The sequence below is a fragment of the Salvia splendens genome, chromosome 5 (genome assembly GCF_004379255.2).
Source record: "Salvia splendens isolate huo1 chromosome 5, SspV2, whole genome shotgun sequence".
NCBI lineage: Eukaryota > Viridiplantae > Streptophyta > Magnoliopsida > Lamiales > Lamiaceae > Salvia > Salvia splendens.
In genome coordinates, this window is record NC_056036.1 from 9,200,879 (window position 1) to 9,215,876 (window position 14,998).

The 14,998-nt window shown below is 45.0% G+C and overlaps 1 protein-coding gene and 1 long non-coding RNA gene across 4 annotated transcripts; both read right to left on the reverse strand.

The window, feature by feature from the left end:
• Positions 1 to 7,163: 7,163 nt before the first annotated feature.
• On the reverse strand, positions 7,164 to 7,585 carry LOC121803481. Its single transcript, XR_006051020.1, has 2 exons — positions 7,489 to 7,585; positions 7,164 to 7,398 (listed from the first exon to the last, which is right to left on the reverse strand). It is a non-coding gene; the product is annotated as an uncharacterized LOC121803481 (long non-coding RNA).
• Positions 7,586 to 10,899: 3,314 nt separating this feature from the next.
• Positions 10,900 to 13,763, reverse strand: LOC121802584 (pre-mRNA-splicing factor ATP-dependent RNA helicase DEAH1-like). Of its 3 annotated transcripts, none has more exons than XM_042202270.1 (2): positions 11,766 to 13,763; positions 11,293 to 11,466 (listed from the first exon to the last, which is right to left on the reverse strand). In XM_042202270.1, exons 1-2 carry the CDS (start codon positions 13,630 to 13,632, stop codon positions 11,444 to 11,446), a joined length of 1,890 nt encoding a protein of 629 aa, XP_042058204.1. In that variant the 5' UTR covers positions 13,633 to 13,763; the 3' UTR covers positions 11,293 to 11,443. The 3 variants fall into 3 exon arrangements, with proteins under 3 accessions (XP_042058202.1, XP_042058204.1, XP_042058203.1); XM_042202269.1 differs by having other exon boundaries at positions 11,456 to 11,614; XM_042202268.1 differs by having other exon boundaries at positions 10,900 to 13,763.
• Between the last annotated feature and the right edge of the window lie 1,235 nt (positions 13,764 to 14,998).

Here is a 14,998-nt window from a genome sequence, read left to right on the forward strand (position 1 = left end):
TTGACTAGACATGGTCGTCCCCGGTCTTATGAGGTAAACTTCTTTGACCGAACTTGGTCGTCCTAATTCGGCGAGGTTTATCGCGTGGATCGGACTTTCCCTAATTGCAGTTCGTTTCAGACGAAGTGCTTATTAAGCTGAATTGCGGTCTTGTATCCTCCTTGGAAGCTTGGACTCACAATCGTTGGCTTATTGCAGTTCGTTTCAGACGGACTGCTTGTTAAGCTGAATTGTGGTCTTATATCCTCCTTAGAAGCTTGGACTCACAATAGTCTTTAATAATCGATCTAAAAAGGGGATCAGTCTTTAAAGAACGATATACCTTGGTACCATTTGTAAGAGACGACAAGCACATAGAGACAAAACACATAGGGAAAAAATGAAAAAGACGAAGGAAAAAAACTTTAAACCTTTTTTTTTTAAAACGACAAGTAAAAGGTACAAGTAAAAAACAAACAAATAAAAACACATACCCCTATGACCGAACTAGACACGAGACGGACTGACCGGACTTTGTCTCTTACAAGTGGAACTTCTTGAGGTTGGAGACGTGCCATGTTCGGGGTACTTGTTCTCCTGACATGTGAGTCAATTTATAAGACCCTTTGCCGAGGACTTCGGACACCCGATATGGACCCTCCCATGTGGGTTCGAGTTTGCCCAGCTTTTCTGCTCGGCTTACTTCGTTGTTTCTCAAGACGAGATCTCCCACTTGAAATTGAAGCTTTTTCACCCTTTGGTTATAATACCGGGCTACTTGCTCCTTATACTTGGAGGCTTTTATGCACGCCAATTCTCTTCTTTCTTCGGCGAGATCTAGTTCTGCTCTCAGTCCGTCGTCATTCATTTCTGAGGAGAAATTTAGGGTTCGGGGACTGGGTACGCCGATCTCCACCGGAATTACGGCTTCAGTGCCGTACACCAGGCTATACGGAGTTTCACCGTTGGAGGTTTTGGGTGTAGTTCGGTAGGACCATAGGACTTGAGGGAGATTTTCTACCCATTGTCCTTTGGCTTGTTCTAACCGAGCTTTTAACCCTTTCACCAGAATCCGGTTCGTTACTTCCGTTTGTCCGTTTGCTTGGGGATGGGAGACCGAAGTGAACCGCTGTTGTATGTTCAGCTCTTGGCACCAATTCTTGAACGTCTTGTCGGTGAACTGAGTCCCATTATCCGAGATGAGGATGTGGGGTATGCCAAATCGGCACACTATGTTCTTCCAGACGAAGTCCAATGCCTTTGAGCTCGTTATCGTAGCTAATGGTTCAGCCTCCACCCACTTCGTGAAGTAGTCCACGGCAACGATAAGGAATTTCATTTGCCGAGGAGCTTGAGGAAGTGGTCCCACTATGTCTATGCCCCATTGCATGAAAGGCCAAGGGCTTTGCATAGTGTATAGATCGGTCTGCGGCATCCTTGGGACATTTGCATGAATTTGGCACTTCGTACACTTCTTGACGAGCTGCACTGCCTCTTGTACCATGGTTGGCCAATAATATCCCCATCTCAGAACTTTTTTAGCTAAAGCTCTGGCTCCGATGTGGCTACCGCACGATCCTTCATGAACTTCTCTGAGGATGTAGTCCGTCTCTTCTGGTCCTACGCACCGCAATAACGGCTGGAGGTAAGACTTTCTAAAGAGGACTCCTTCATGAAGTTCGTACCGAAGAGCTCGGCACGTGATCTTCCGAGCTTCTCTCTTATCCTCGGGCAATTGTCCTTGATCCAGATACTGCAAGATCGGCGTCATCCAGTTCGGCGAGCTGGATACAGAATGTACCTCGGCTTCATCAATGCTTCGATGCATTAATTCTTCCGCCTTTGAGCTCGGATCTGAGGCCAACTTACTTAAGGTATCTGCTCGGCTATTTTCCGCTCTGGGAATGCGGATTATCCGAAAATAGGAGAAACTTCGGCTGATGCTTTGCGCTTTGTCCAAATACTTCTTCATTCTCTCGTCACGGGCTTCACTTGTACCCAACATGTGATTTACTATGACTTGTGAATCACAATGGACTTTGAGAGATTTGACGAGTAGACTTTGCGCTAACTGGAGTCCGGCCAGGAGGGCTTCGTACTCGGCTTCATTATTAGTAGTGGGGAATAGGAAACGAAGTGAGTAGGTTACCTCGTGTCCGTCGGGAGCGACAAGTAAAATACCAGCTCCACTTCCCATCTTGTTTGAAGCTCCATCTACGAATCCGCTCCAGCAGTCCGGCGGCTCTACTTCGGATTCCAAGGGCTGTGCTAGTTCGGCATTGGCAGAATTCTTCTGTTCGGCAATAATAGGAATTGCTTGATCGAACTTCGCTTCTGCAAGAAAATCTGCCAAGGCTTGTCCCTTGATGGCTTTCCGAGGTAGATATTCAATTGTGTGCTCTCCCAACTCTATAGCCCACTTGGCGATTCTGCCCGATGCTTCTGGCTTGGTCAAAACTTGCCGAAGAGGTAGATCGGTTAAGACGCATACCTTGTGAGCATAGAAGTATGGCCGCAGTCTCCTTGCTGCATTTACTAACGCCAGAGCAATTTTTTCCAGAGGTTGATACCTTGTTTCTGGACCTCTTAATGCTCGGCTTGTAAAGTAGATGGGAAACTGCTTTAGGCCTTCTTCTCGTACAAGCACCGCGCTGATGGTTTGATCCGATGCCGCTAAGTATAAGAATAGTACTTCGGCTTCGGCTGGAGCAGAGAGAATAGGAAGCTCGGCTAGATAACTTTTGAGCTCGTCAAAGGCCTTTTTCTGCTCGGCTCCCCACTCGAACTTTGGTGCCTTTTTCAACACCTTGAAGAACGGCAGTTGCTTTTCGGCTGCTTGGGAAAGGAATCGACTCAGTGCGGCTAGACATCCGGTTAGCCTTTGCACGTCATGTATGGACTTCGGCATTGCCATGTTCTGAACGACTTGAACTTTTGAGGGGTTTGCCTTGAGTCCGTCTTTTGAAACCCAACAACCCAGAAACTTTCCCGAATCTACCAAAAAGGTACACTTTTGGGGATTAAGTTTGAGGTTGGCTTTCTTGAGCACGTTGAGAGTGGACTTGAGGTTGTGCTCGTACTCCGAGGTGCTTTTGCTCTTGACGACTATATCGTCAACATATACTTCGACTTCCTTTCCAATCAGGTGCCGAAAAAGCTTGTCTACCATCCTTTGATAAGTGGCTCCGGCATTCTTTAAACCGAATGGCATCTTTTTATAAGCGAAAATGCCGAAATCAGTAATGAAGGCCGTTTTTGAAGCGTCAATCTCATCCATTAAAACCTGATGGTATCCTTTGTATAGATCAAGAAAACAAAAAATTTCAAAGCCTATCAGAGCTTCTACTTTTTTATCTATGTTCGGAAGGGGATAGCAATCTTTGGGACAGTGCTTATTTAGATCGGTGAAATCTATGCACATCCGCCATCCTCCTTCCTTTTTCTTGATCATGACAGGATTGGCCACCCACGAAGGATACTTCACTTCGAATAACACATCCGCCTTCAATAATTGACGGACTTCGTCATGGATGACTTGACTTCGTTCTGCCGCAAAGAGTCTTTGCTTCTGTTTTATCGGCCGGACCGAAGGATCAATATTTAAACGATGAGTGATTACCTCGGGGGGCACTCCGGTCATGTCCAACGGAGACCATGCAAAGACGTCTTTGTACTCCTTGAGGAGCTGGATGGTTTTTTCCCGAAGTAGAGGCGTTCCCGCGAAGCCGATCTTAACCGTTCTGGATGGATCGTCTTCGTACAGCTGAACTGTCATCGAGTTCGGCTCCGGTATGACTTCGGTCATCGCCTCTGACTCCGGCTGCTGTGATTGCTATGCTTGGTGGTGCCGATCTGACTGCTCGGCACTTCTAAGCGCAATTTGCAGGCATTCCTTTGCTCTTTTTTGGTCACCTCGGATGACCGCTATCCCTCCTTTAGTAGGGATCTTGATGGTGAGGTGATAGGTGGAGCAAACGGCCCGAACTGTGTTGAGCCAGTCTCTTCCCAGGATGACGTTGTACGGGGACCGAGCTTTTACCACGAAAAACTCAATCATCGTACTGGAGCTAGTAGGCGCTTTCCCCACCGTGATCGGAAGGCTGATAATACCTTCAGGGCGGGTGTCCTCCTGGGCGAAGCTCTTCAGGGGAAGCGGAGCCGGGCTGAGCCGAGCTGGGTCCACTTCTAGTTTGTCGAAGCACTCTTTAAAAAGAATGCTGACTGACGCTCCTGTATCCACAAACACCCTGTGGATCAGTTTGTTTGCCACTCCGGCTTGGATGACAATGGCGTCTTGGTGAGGAGAGATGGCCGGGACGGGATCAGCATCCGAGAACGTAATCACTTCGTCCTGCTTCAGCCTTTTATGCGTTGGCTCCTCTCGATTGGAGCCCCTGCGCTCTGACTTCAGGGACGACTTGGTCTTCCCGGCAGGGAGAGCGTCAATAGTCAGGATTACTCCATCATATTGCGGCTCGTCATCGTCTTCGGGATCCGGCTGCCTTTTCGGATCCTGAGGAGCGCAGTTCGCACCTCTCTGCTTCTTATTCTTCTTTGACTGCTTGCTTTGGTATTTTTTCAATGTCCCTGCCCTCACAAGAACATCGATACCTGCAGCCAAGTTTCTGCACTCCTCGGTATCGTGACCGTGGTCTTGATGGTAGGAGCAGTAGTTATCCTGGGGTCGGCGCGCGGCAGATTTCGTCATCCGCTTTGGCTTTTCGAACAGGTCGGAGTGTAGTTCGAAAATTTCCGCTCTCGGCTTGTTCAGCGGTACGAACTGAGCGGGCGGCTTCTCGGGATTGAGACGGGGTCCCAATCTGTCTTGCACCGGAGTCCTTTGAATCCTTTCAAAAGGAGTTCGGCGAGGATGTCCCTGATCGCCAAAAGGAGTTCGGCGAGGATGTCCCTGATCGCTATGATCGGGCTTCCTCCTGTGTCCTCGGGACGATGAGCTGTCTAACGACCGTTTGCGACGGTCTGCCTCATCGGCCCGGGAGTACTGGTCCGCAATGTCCCACATTTCCTGAGCTGTCTGCGGACCGCACTCAACGAGCTTCCTGTAGAGAGCTCCGGGCAGGATTCCATTTTGGAATGCCGAGATGACAAGCAGATCGTTGAGATCGTCTACTTGCAGGCATTCCTTGTGGAATCTTGTCATAAAGTCGCTGATTTTTTCGTCGCGACCTTGACGAATGGAAAGCAGCTGAGCCGAAGTGATTCGGGCTTCCGCTTTCTGAAAGAACCTCCTGTGGAAGGCATCCATTAGATCTCGGTAAGATCTGATGCTGCCCTGGGGGAGGCTATCGAACCACCTTCTCGCGTTCCCGATGAGCAGCTCGGGAAACAGCTTGCACATGTGGACCTCGTTGAGACCCTGGTTCGCCATGTTATACTGATAGCGCCCCAAGAAATCGTGAGGGTCCACGAGCCCGTCGTAAGTCATCGACGGAGTTCGGTAGTTCTGCGGTAGGGGAGTTCGGGTGATGTCGTCCGAGAACGGAGTCTTCAGTGCTCCGTACACGGCGAATCCGATATCTCGTCGGTATGGAGGAGATTGAGTTCTCCTGTGATTCCGGTACCGAGGAAGAGCAGGAATATGTCGGGGTTGAGGATTCTTCTTCCTGGAAGACACGGCACTACTGCGGTAGTGACTTTCATGTCTGGATGAGGAAGGAGAATCCTCCGCTTTCGTCTTCGGCTCTTGGCTCTTTTGCAGGAAGGCTAAGAACTCATCCTGCTTCTCAGCCAAGAACAGCTTGACAGCCTCATTCAAATCAGGCTGCTGGGAAGACTCAGTGGGACGATTTTTGGAGCGGCCTGTTCCTTCGCCATGAGAACTGGTGGTGGATTTATCCCTAGGCTGTTTTCCAGACCTATGGGATGGATTGGCTTCCTCCTGGTTCTCACGGGCAGGAATACGGGTACTCTGCGATCTGGTATGCATTTTTTGGGTGGAAAAAAATGGATCAAAAATTCGCTTTATCACAAATTTTGTTCTCTGTTTCCCACAGACGGCGCCAGTGATGGATCCGCGAATTTTTGATGTTAGCAAATGCTGGTAGAGAATGAAAATACAGACACAAAGAATTTACGTGGTTCGATTTACTGAAGTAAATCTACGTCCACGGGAAAAAGGGAGGGCAAGATTGTATTGCTTGATCTGTTTTCTACAGCTTACAAATACAAACTTGCTATTTGCTATATGGTGTTTTATCTCTAGAGAGCTTAACCCCCTCATATCAGATCTAAGTTCCATTTATATCTTGGACTAAGATCGTGGCTTGCATCACCACCCTAAGTCGTGGATGTCGTGTAGGTCATGGCCTAAGATCGTGGATGTAGCGTAGGTCATGGCCTACGATCGTGGCCTGAGTTGACACCACGTGGTAGTGGGTGTGTTGGACATCCTGTATGGGTCCACTAACTCCTTGTTCGGTCGAATACTGAGACCGAACTGCTTTGGTTGCCGATCTGAGAGTAGAGCTTGATGCCGACCTGAGAGCAGAGCTTGATTGGTTGGCTTTTACCGAGCTGTAGGCTGAGGCCGAACTCTTTGGTAATGCCGAACTCATACTCCTGCTTTGGTTGCCGATCTGAGAGTAGAGCTTGATGCCGACCTGAGAGCAGAGCTTGATAGGTTGGCTTTTACCGAGCTGTAGGCTGAGGCCGAACTCTTTGGTAATGCCGAACTCATACTCTTCCTTGGGCTTTGGGCTGATGGGCCGTCATTGCTGTTGGGCTTGTTTAGTACGCACCCCATCATTACCCATTTCACCAGAGAACACTGATTGAATGAGAAGCCCTTCCTAAGATGCAACAGCCTAGAATACAGGCCTCAGATATCTCATCTTCTACTTCCTCAGTTACTTCCTGCTTCTACAGAAATGAAGCTCCCAAAATTTGACTTTCAGCATCACAAATTACTAGCGCCCTGGATCCAATTGACACTGACATAAAGTTTTTCCAAAGAATAATAAAGAGACTCCTACAAATATGATATCTCGAAACATATGGGTTAAATTCTAATAAACTAATCGTGCATCCACATATCTCGATTTATGAGTGAAGCAACAACAAGATTTATGCCCTTTAAGGTTGCTTGTTGTCAATCAAGGAAGTATATGTAAGTGTAACAACATCTTGACCCCAAAGATATGACTAACTTCATTTCCAGAAGAAGCTGAATACAATTAAGTTTTTGTATAGAATGTAAAATGCTTTAATGTTTAAAAATCTCACAATGTCTCGACTCTTGAGGGAAGAAATATGACAAATTTGGCATCTTGAAGTATTGAATTATTGATGCCATAAAACATACTATAGTCTTAATTTAAGACTTTGCTATGTCCTATGACAGCCAATCAATCCGAAATTGAATAACAGGTGCCAGCCTCCAAAAAAAAACCCAGAACAAATCTGTTCAAGTCAACAATTAATTTATCATTCTCCATCGCAGATCATCATTATATTTGCGTCAGAATCAAACAAAATTAGGGGAAAACATACGCATCTCCTCAGGAGTGGAGAACTGGCGGCGGCCAGTGGGCTTGCCCTTAAATTTCCCTCTCCCCATGACAATTGAGAGAGTAATGGTGTATCTCCTATGCTTAGTGAGCAAATGATGAATATTGGAAGATTTCAATATTTTTTTTAGGGGGGCCTTTTTCCTAGAATCAGATTCCCCTAAATCGTTTTGTGAAAAATACTCCAATTCAGTAATAATATTCAGTTACAATGACAACTGATTCTATTGATCCAAAAAAATCTATGATTATGATGTTGGTCATTTCAATTATTATGGTAAATCATCCTATATTTAGAACTTATTATGTTATAAATCGATGAATATCAATCAAATCAATATCATCTTTCTGATCAATTGAATATATTAGCATTAAAAAATGAAAATTGAAATGAATAGAATAGTAGTTCAAAATAGAGGAACTTCAGAGATGTTTTTAAAAAATGATGTCAAAATTGATTGATTCGGAATTGATTTTTTGAGAGTATCTCGAAAGGAAAAATTACTCTCTAATTAAGAGTTTTTGAAAGGAAAAAACGTGATTTAAAAAATAATTTCCGATCCAAAATGATTTAGGTGGGCCATACGACAATTAGGGCACCCGCAATGGGGCGCCCTATGGCGTCCATCGTCCTCGGGCGTGGACGATGCCCCCATTGTGGGTGCCCGCCATCGTCCGTCCCCTTCGTCCGCAGCCGATCCATAGGGCGCGCCCTATGGCGCGGACGATGGGCCATTGTGAGATCGGCGGACGATGGCGCGGACGGTAGGCCATCGTCCGCGCCATCGGGCGACCCATTGCGGGATCGGCGGACGATGGTCGCGGACGATGGCACGCGTTTTTATGGCTATTTAAACCTCGTTTCTCATTCACTTGTTCGTACGAACATCTCACCTCTCTCATTTCGCTCATCTCTCACATTTCTACCTCTCTCGAATACCAAAATGAACAACGACGATGAAGCCACTAGTTCTAGCTCCTCGGAGTCGGGTAGTTCGACCTCGTCCACCTCGGAAGCCTTAGATGCAGCCGTTGAAGAGGCCATGGCGGAATGCTTAGCCCAAATGCAGCGCGATGCGGCAGCGGCGGAGGCGGCGACGGCGGCGGAGCAGATCCACTGGCCTATTCGACGTCGGAATTCTGTCCGACCCGACCGCGCTGCAGCTCACGAGCGTCTGATTGCAGACTATTTTGCCGATCAACCACGGTGGTGAGAGACTGTTTTCCGTCGTCGGTTTAGAATGCCGCGTTACCTTTTTCTCAGCATTGTCCGGACGTTGTCATCACGTGATGAATACTTCACGTATCGGGAAGACGACATCGGCAGACCCGGCCTTTCACCGTTGCAAAAGTGTACCTCTGCACTCCGTCAGTTGGCCTACGGCACCACGGCGGACATTTTCTACGAGTACCTCCACGTCGGGGAGACAACAGGCCGGGAGTGCCTGAAGAGATTTTATAGGGGAGTTGTGGAGGCCTACAACGACACATATTTGCGCAAGCCGACGGCCGCTGATTGCCAGGGCCTGATGAAGATGCACGAGACGGCGCACGGCTTTCCTGGGATGCTAGGGAGGATCGACTGTATGCACTGGCAGTGGAAGAATTGTTCGACGGCGTGGAGAGGACAATTCACAAGTGGATACAAAGGCAGCCACCCGACGATGATCCTCGAAGCCGTCGCTGACCATCGGCTCTGGATCTGGCATGCTTACTTCGGCGTAGCCGGGTCGAACAATGACATTAACGTCCTCAACTCATCCACCCTCTTCACCGAGCAATGCAATGGAAACGGCCCGGCCATCGAGTTCACTGCCAACATGCGCCAACACCACATGGGGTACTACTTGGCCGATGGCATATATCTACGGTGGCTTGTTTTTCTGAAGACGATCAGCTGCCCAATTGGTGAGAAGAGGGCTTTATTTGCCAAAAAGCAAGAGTCGGCGCGGAAGGATGTCGAGCGGGCATTTGGTGTGCTCCAAGCAAGGTGGGCAATTGTGAAAGGGCCGGCTCGTCTCTGGTTCAAGAAAGTCATCGCCGATTTCATGTACGCGTGCATAATCATGCACAACATGATAGTCGAGCATGAGGGTGGGAGCATCACCGACTGGAACGATGATGACGGTGCATCTAGCTCGTCCAGCACGGCGACCAAGCCCCCCGCTAGAGGATTACCGTCGGGCTTCAATGAGGTTCTAGTTAGCCAGGTCTCAATGCGCAACCAACAAGACTATGTTCAGCTCATGAACGACATGATTGAAGAAGTGTGGGCCCGTAACCGCCGTCACTGAGTTTGCGTATTTTTTTAATTCGTATTGTAATGTATTAATTTCTATAAATGAATGAAGTTTTTCCCAATTTTGTGTATTATTTAAATTTTCTATAAATGAAATGAAATGAAAATTCATAGAGCGCGACTTAGGGCGCCCCATTGCAGGTGGGGGTAGGGGGATAAAACTGATGACGTAGCGCGCCTTAGGGCGCCCCATTGCTAATGCCTTACATAAAAATCTCCAAAAAAATACTGTAACAAATCATCAAATACAGCAGGAAATGGATCCAGCAATTACCGATCCAAGTTTTTAATGTTCTGTTTTGTGTAAACAGTAATCAAATTTCAATTGGGATATAGTTTACGAAATTGAAATTTTGGAATATAGCAAAAAACAATTTGTGCTCCAATTTGCAATCAATTAACAAAAGATCTCTGTGTTCTTTTAAGACTATAATTATCTAAAAGCAGCTTCAGCAAATTGATTCAATCATCTAAAACCTGCAACACTAAAATGAATCATCCATCCTCGCATTTAGAATCAAATGCCACCCTCCATTCCCTGTTATCCCTATCATGATAAATAATAAGAAATTAAGAATGCAATCTCAAAGCCCTCACATAGCTTATTTTTTCAATGTTGTTCACATATTTTATGGAGATGTTGCAGCTTCTTAATTATCTGACATATGTAATCATCTTGTATCTTTCTTGCTATTTTGTGTTCTATCTTGAAGTAGAAGAAAGTTACAGCATCGGCCAAAGTGTTTCTCACTTGGGAGGAAAAGAAAAAGGGGAAAAACTTTCACAAATAAAGGAAGTGTTTGGACTGCTTTATTTGATCATCGAATGTAGTGGTCGAATGGCTTTCTTACAATCTACACTATTTTGTGTTTTACATTGGATAAGAACAAAGTTACAGCGGCGCCAAAGTGTGTCATAGTAGGGAAGAAAATGAAAAGCAAAAACTTTTACAATTACTTACACTATTTTACAATTTGGATTGCAGCATTTTTGGGCAAAACGGCACCGTATTGAGAGTACAGCTCGCCCTGCTGTGTTTATAGGCACAGCAGAGGATCCGTGCCCGACATAATAGTGACAACATTAAACAAGTGGTTAGACATCCGAAGCTTTTTCACTAATCTTAATATCAAAACAAATGTAAAAACATCAAATAATACATAATCAATTTTCACAAGTACAAGGGCCTCTATATTTGAAAGAAACATAACAAGTTCAACAAACAACTACCACAATATATGAAAAATACTGAGCCACATTATTTGATGACAATATTATGCAGTTGAATAGTGAGATTCAGATCCCGACCTCTTCCACTTTGTAATAATGAGGAGCGACCTCAAGCAGCCATTCTGGTTTGAGTTGAGTCACCTGCCTCATGAACTCCTTCGTCGTCAACACCAATTCATGGTACATCACCCATCTCGGACACACCTCTGCTAGACCAGAACTCGGGTGGATACACGCATTCTGCTTATGTTTCACAGTCACATACCCGTCCCCGTGCTTCTGCAACCTAGCAGAGTGGGGGAAGAACCCCGATGCTATGGCCTTCTTGATCGCGTCCAAATCATTCACATTTGACAGCAGCGGGATGCCAGCCCGTGCCACCAGCCTCTCCAGCTGATCACGTATATCCCTAGCCCGCCTCATGCTCCTCCCCTGCACATAATTTTCATAGCACCATTGAGATGAGAAATTGTTGTCCTTCCAAAAATTGTATACATTGAGCAATGCAATGTGATCTCCCACGTCTCCCATGTGGAAACTCCTACGCGCGTTGTCTGCTAGAATTTCCTTCCCCTTAGGCCTGCAAAAGATCGAATTCCCAACAGATAGCATGCAAGAAATCGATATGATCTCATCACAACAACCATATTTCTCAGAAGCAACAATCATCTTAGATAACATTGGATCAAGCGGGAATTCAGACATAACCTCTCCAACTCTTGTCAACTCACCTCTCTTGTTGAGAGCTCCAAGAGCATAAAGAAGCTCCAACGCCTTAACCAAAGCTTCAGCCGGTGGAGGGTCCATGAAGTCGAAATGCAGCAGATCATCAACACCGAGGCTCTTGAGAGTCAGCACCACGTTCCCCAAATTAGTCCTCTGTATTTCAGGCACGATGTTTTCATCCAATTCATTAGCAAAAGTATAAGCAGTATACAACCGGAAGCATTTACCTGGACCCGTTCTACCAGATCTCCCAGCCCGTTGATTCGCCGATGCTCTCGTGATAGGCTCCACCACCAACGACTCCATTCCCACCCGAGGACTGTATGACTTCATCTTGGCAAAGCCACAATCCACAACATATTTGATCCCATCTATTGTTAAAGATGTTTCAGCTATGTTAGTTGCAAGAACAAGCTTCCTTGCCCCCTTTGGAGTAGGATCAAACACTCTAGCCTGCACCTCTGAAGGCAAGTTTGCATAAATTGGGCAAATTATGAGTTCAGCCATTTTTGTTCCCACCTTTCTAATCTTTTCACTAACAATTACCTCCGCCGCCTCAATCTCCTCCTGCCCTGTCAAGAAAACAAGGATGTCTCCGTCTCCGGCCTCCTCCGTGGCATGAATTTGAAGAGCAGTAGCAACAGCAGCAGCCAAGTAATCTGGCTCCGGTGCCCTAGTGTAAAGTATTTCAACCGGAAATTTCCTTCCGGGAATTGTGAAAATTGGGGCTGAATCGAAGTAATCACTGAACTTGATTGCATCAAGAGTTGCGCTGGAGATGATCAATTTGAAATCGGGACGAGCTCGAGTAACATCCTTGAGCAAACTGAAGAGAATGTCTGTATTGACTGTTCGTTCATGTGCCTCATCCACCATTATCACACTGTAGCTCGCGAGAATCGGCTCTTTGCGAAGCTGTTGACGGAATTCGTGGAGTAACCTTCCATCCGTCATGTATTTCAGAACCGTCTTCTGCGATGTGCGGTCTTCAAATCGAATCGAGTAGCCGACTTCGTTCCCTAGCTTCACCCCCTTCTCTCGAGCAACTCGAGCGGCGACGCTCATGGCCGCCACGCGCCGTGGCTGCGTGCATCCGATCATTCCTCGTCGCGTGTACCCCGCCTCGTCGAGAAATTGCGGTATCTGAATCGTCTTCCCGGAGCCGGTCTCACCTACTATCACAAGCACCTGGTGATCGTCCACCGCCTTCATCAACTGTTCCTTGTAGGCGTAGATAGGCAAATTCTTCTTCTCGTTTTCCAGCTCTGGCAATGGCGATTCTTCCTCAATTCTATCACCGCTATCGATCAATTCCGTCTTAACAGAGTCGATCTGATGTTCAAACACAAACTCGTAATCGCAATTCTTCTTCTGATGTTTCATAATTGCTTTTCCGAATTGGTGCTCCTCCCAAGCTGGATCAGGATCTGGATCGGTGTAACGCTGCAATGCTGCATCGAATCCCTTTCGCCGATTTCCATCATAAGATTCAGGAATCCTATATTCTTTGGAGCAATCGATTTTCTTTCCAACGAGATCGCAGATCTGTCTCTTCAATCTCTGCTCGCTAGTGAGATCGACGCCTTGGAACAAGTATTCCTGGTCTTCTACATCATTTATCAGTTGTTCCAGTTTCTTCTTCTCTCTCATCATCAAATACTCCTGCCTCGACCGCTTCCTCAGTGTCTCAACGTCGATTTGTTGCTTCTCCGGTGATTTCTCATCCGGCTGCGTTTGTTGTTCTGATTTAGAATGAGTTTCGCGTATTCCCATCATCAACGTCCTTCTCCTAGTTCGAGTTTCCCCTGCTTTAGGCGGGCAGTCGGTGGGGGCGCCGTCATCTTCGTACGAAATTCTTCTTCCCTCGAGCATCTTTGACAGAATATAATTTTTGAAATGTTAAAATTTGAAGGTGATATTGTGATAATACCATAATATGTATAGGAATGGGGTTCCTCACTTTCTTGGATAGGAAAATCTATGAGTGACACGTATTTGGACAAGTTTCGTTCCCGCGCATTTTATTCAAGACTTTTAAACGTTTTATTCATTATTTTTGTTTTTGTGCATATGCAAATTAGACAAGTCAATGATGACCTTGGGGATCAAGCTAACATTAAATAATTTTTTTAAAATAAAAACTTTTGGAATAATATGAGATGACCTTGGGGATCAAGCTAACATTAAATAATTTTTTTAAAATAAAAACTTTTGGAATAATATGAATTTTAACGTGCAATTGGTAAGTAAGAGATACAAAATACTTCATTCGTCTCACAATAATATGCACTATTTTCTTTTTAATTCGTCTCATAAAATATGCACTTTCTAATTTCGAAAAGTCTTTTCTCTATAACGAGGTGAGACTCATTCTCCACTAATAATATTTTAATTACTTTTTCTCTCTACCTCTCTCATACTTTATTCTTGGGGATGGAGGGAGTAAAAAATAATTAAAGTATTATTTGTGGAGAATGAGTCCCACCTTATTAGGAAAAAAAATTCATATAATAGAAAGTTTTGATTTTAAGAGATTAGTTTCTACTTTTAAATAAGAGATATTAAAGTATATTAAATGATTGATCGGATTGAAAGACAAACTTTTTTTAGTACAAATGAGAATAAAATAGTTGTTTCAATTGTTATACAAGGCGATTATGCAATATCAATCCAATATGAACAAGGAACTAAAGGAGAACCACCAATATCTTCTCAAAAGTGTCATATATAATACTTCATCCGTTTCAATTAAGTTGGAGTCATATTCTTTTTAGGATATCCTAACAAAATGGAGTCTTTTTTTTTGACAAAAAACGAAACACCTCATCACTCTTACTTCATCACAGCACCTACTTTATCCTCTCTTATCTTTTCTACTTTTCATTCCCCCTATTTTATTTTATTATCAATTAACTCGTTTAACACAGTTTTTTAATCTTTATGCCTAAAAGAAATGACCCAATTTATTTGGGATGAAGGCAATAGTAGTAGTATGTGATTTGGTTATAGAGCTCATAAATAGTGTCAGGGAATAACAGAGGTTTTGTGCTTGTTTAATCAAATATTTAAAAAAAAATACAAAAGCCCAAGTGCGACTGTGACCATCGATGCTCATCAAATTTAAACTGTAATTGAGCACATCATTGCTCGCTAAAGCCAGTTTTTAGTGTTGTAGTACCCGGCCGTATATTTAGATGGATTCATATTATCATTTCTTTTATATAATGATTTTATAAAC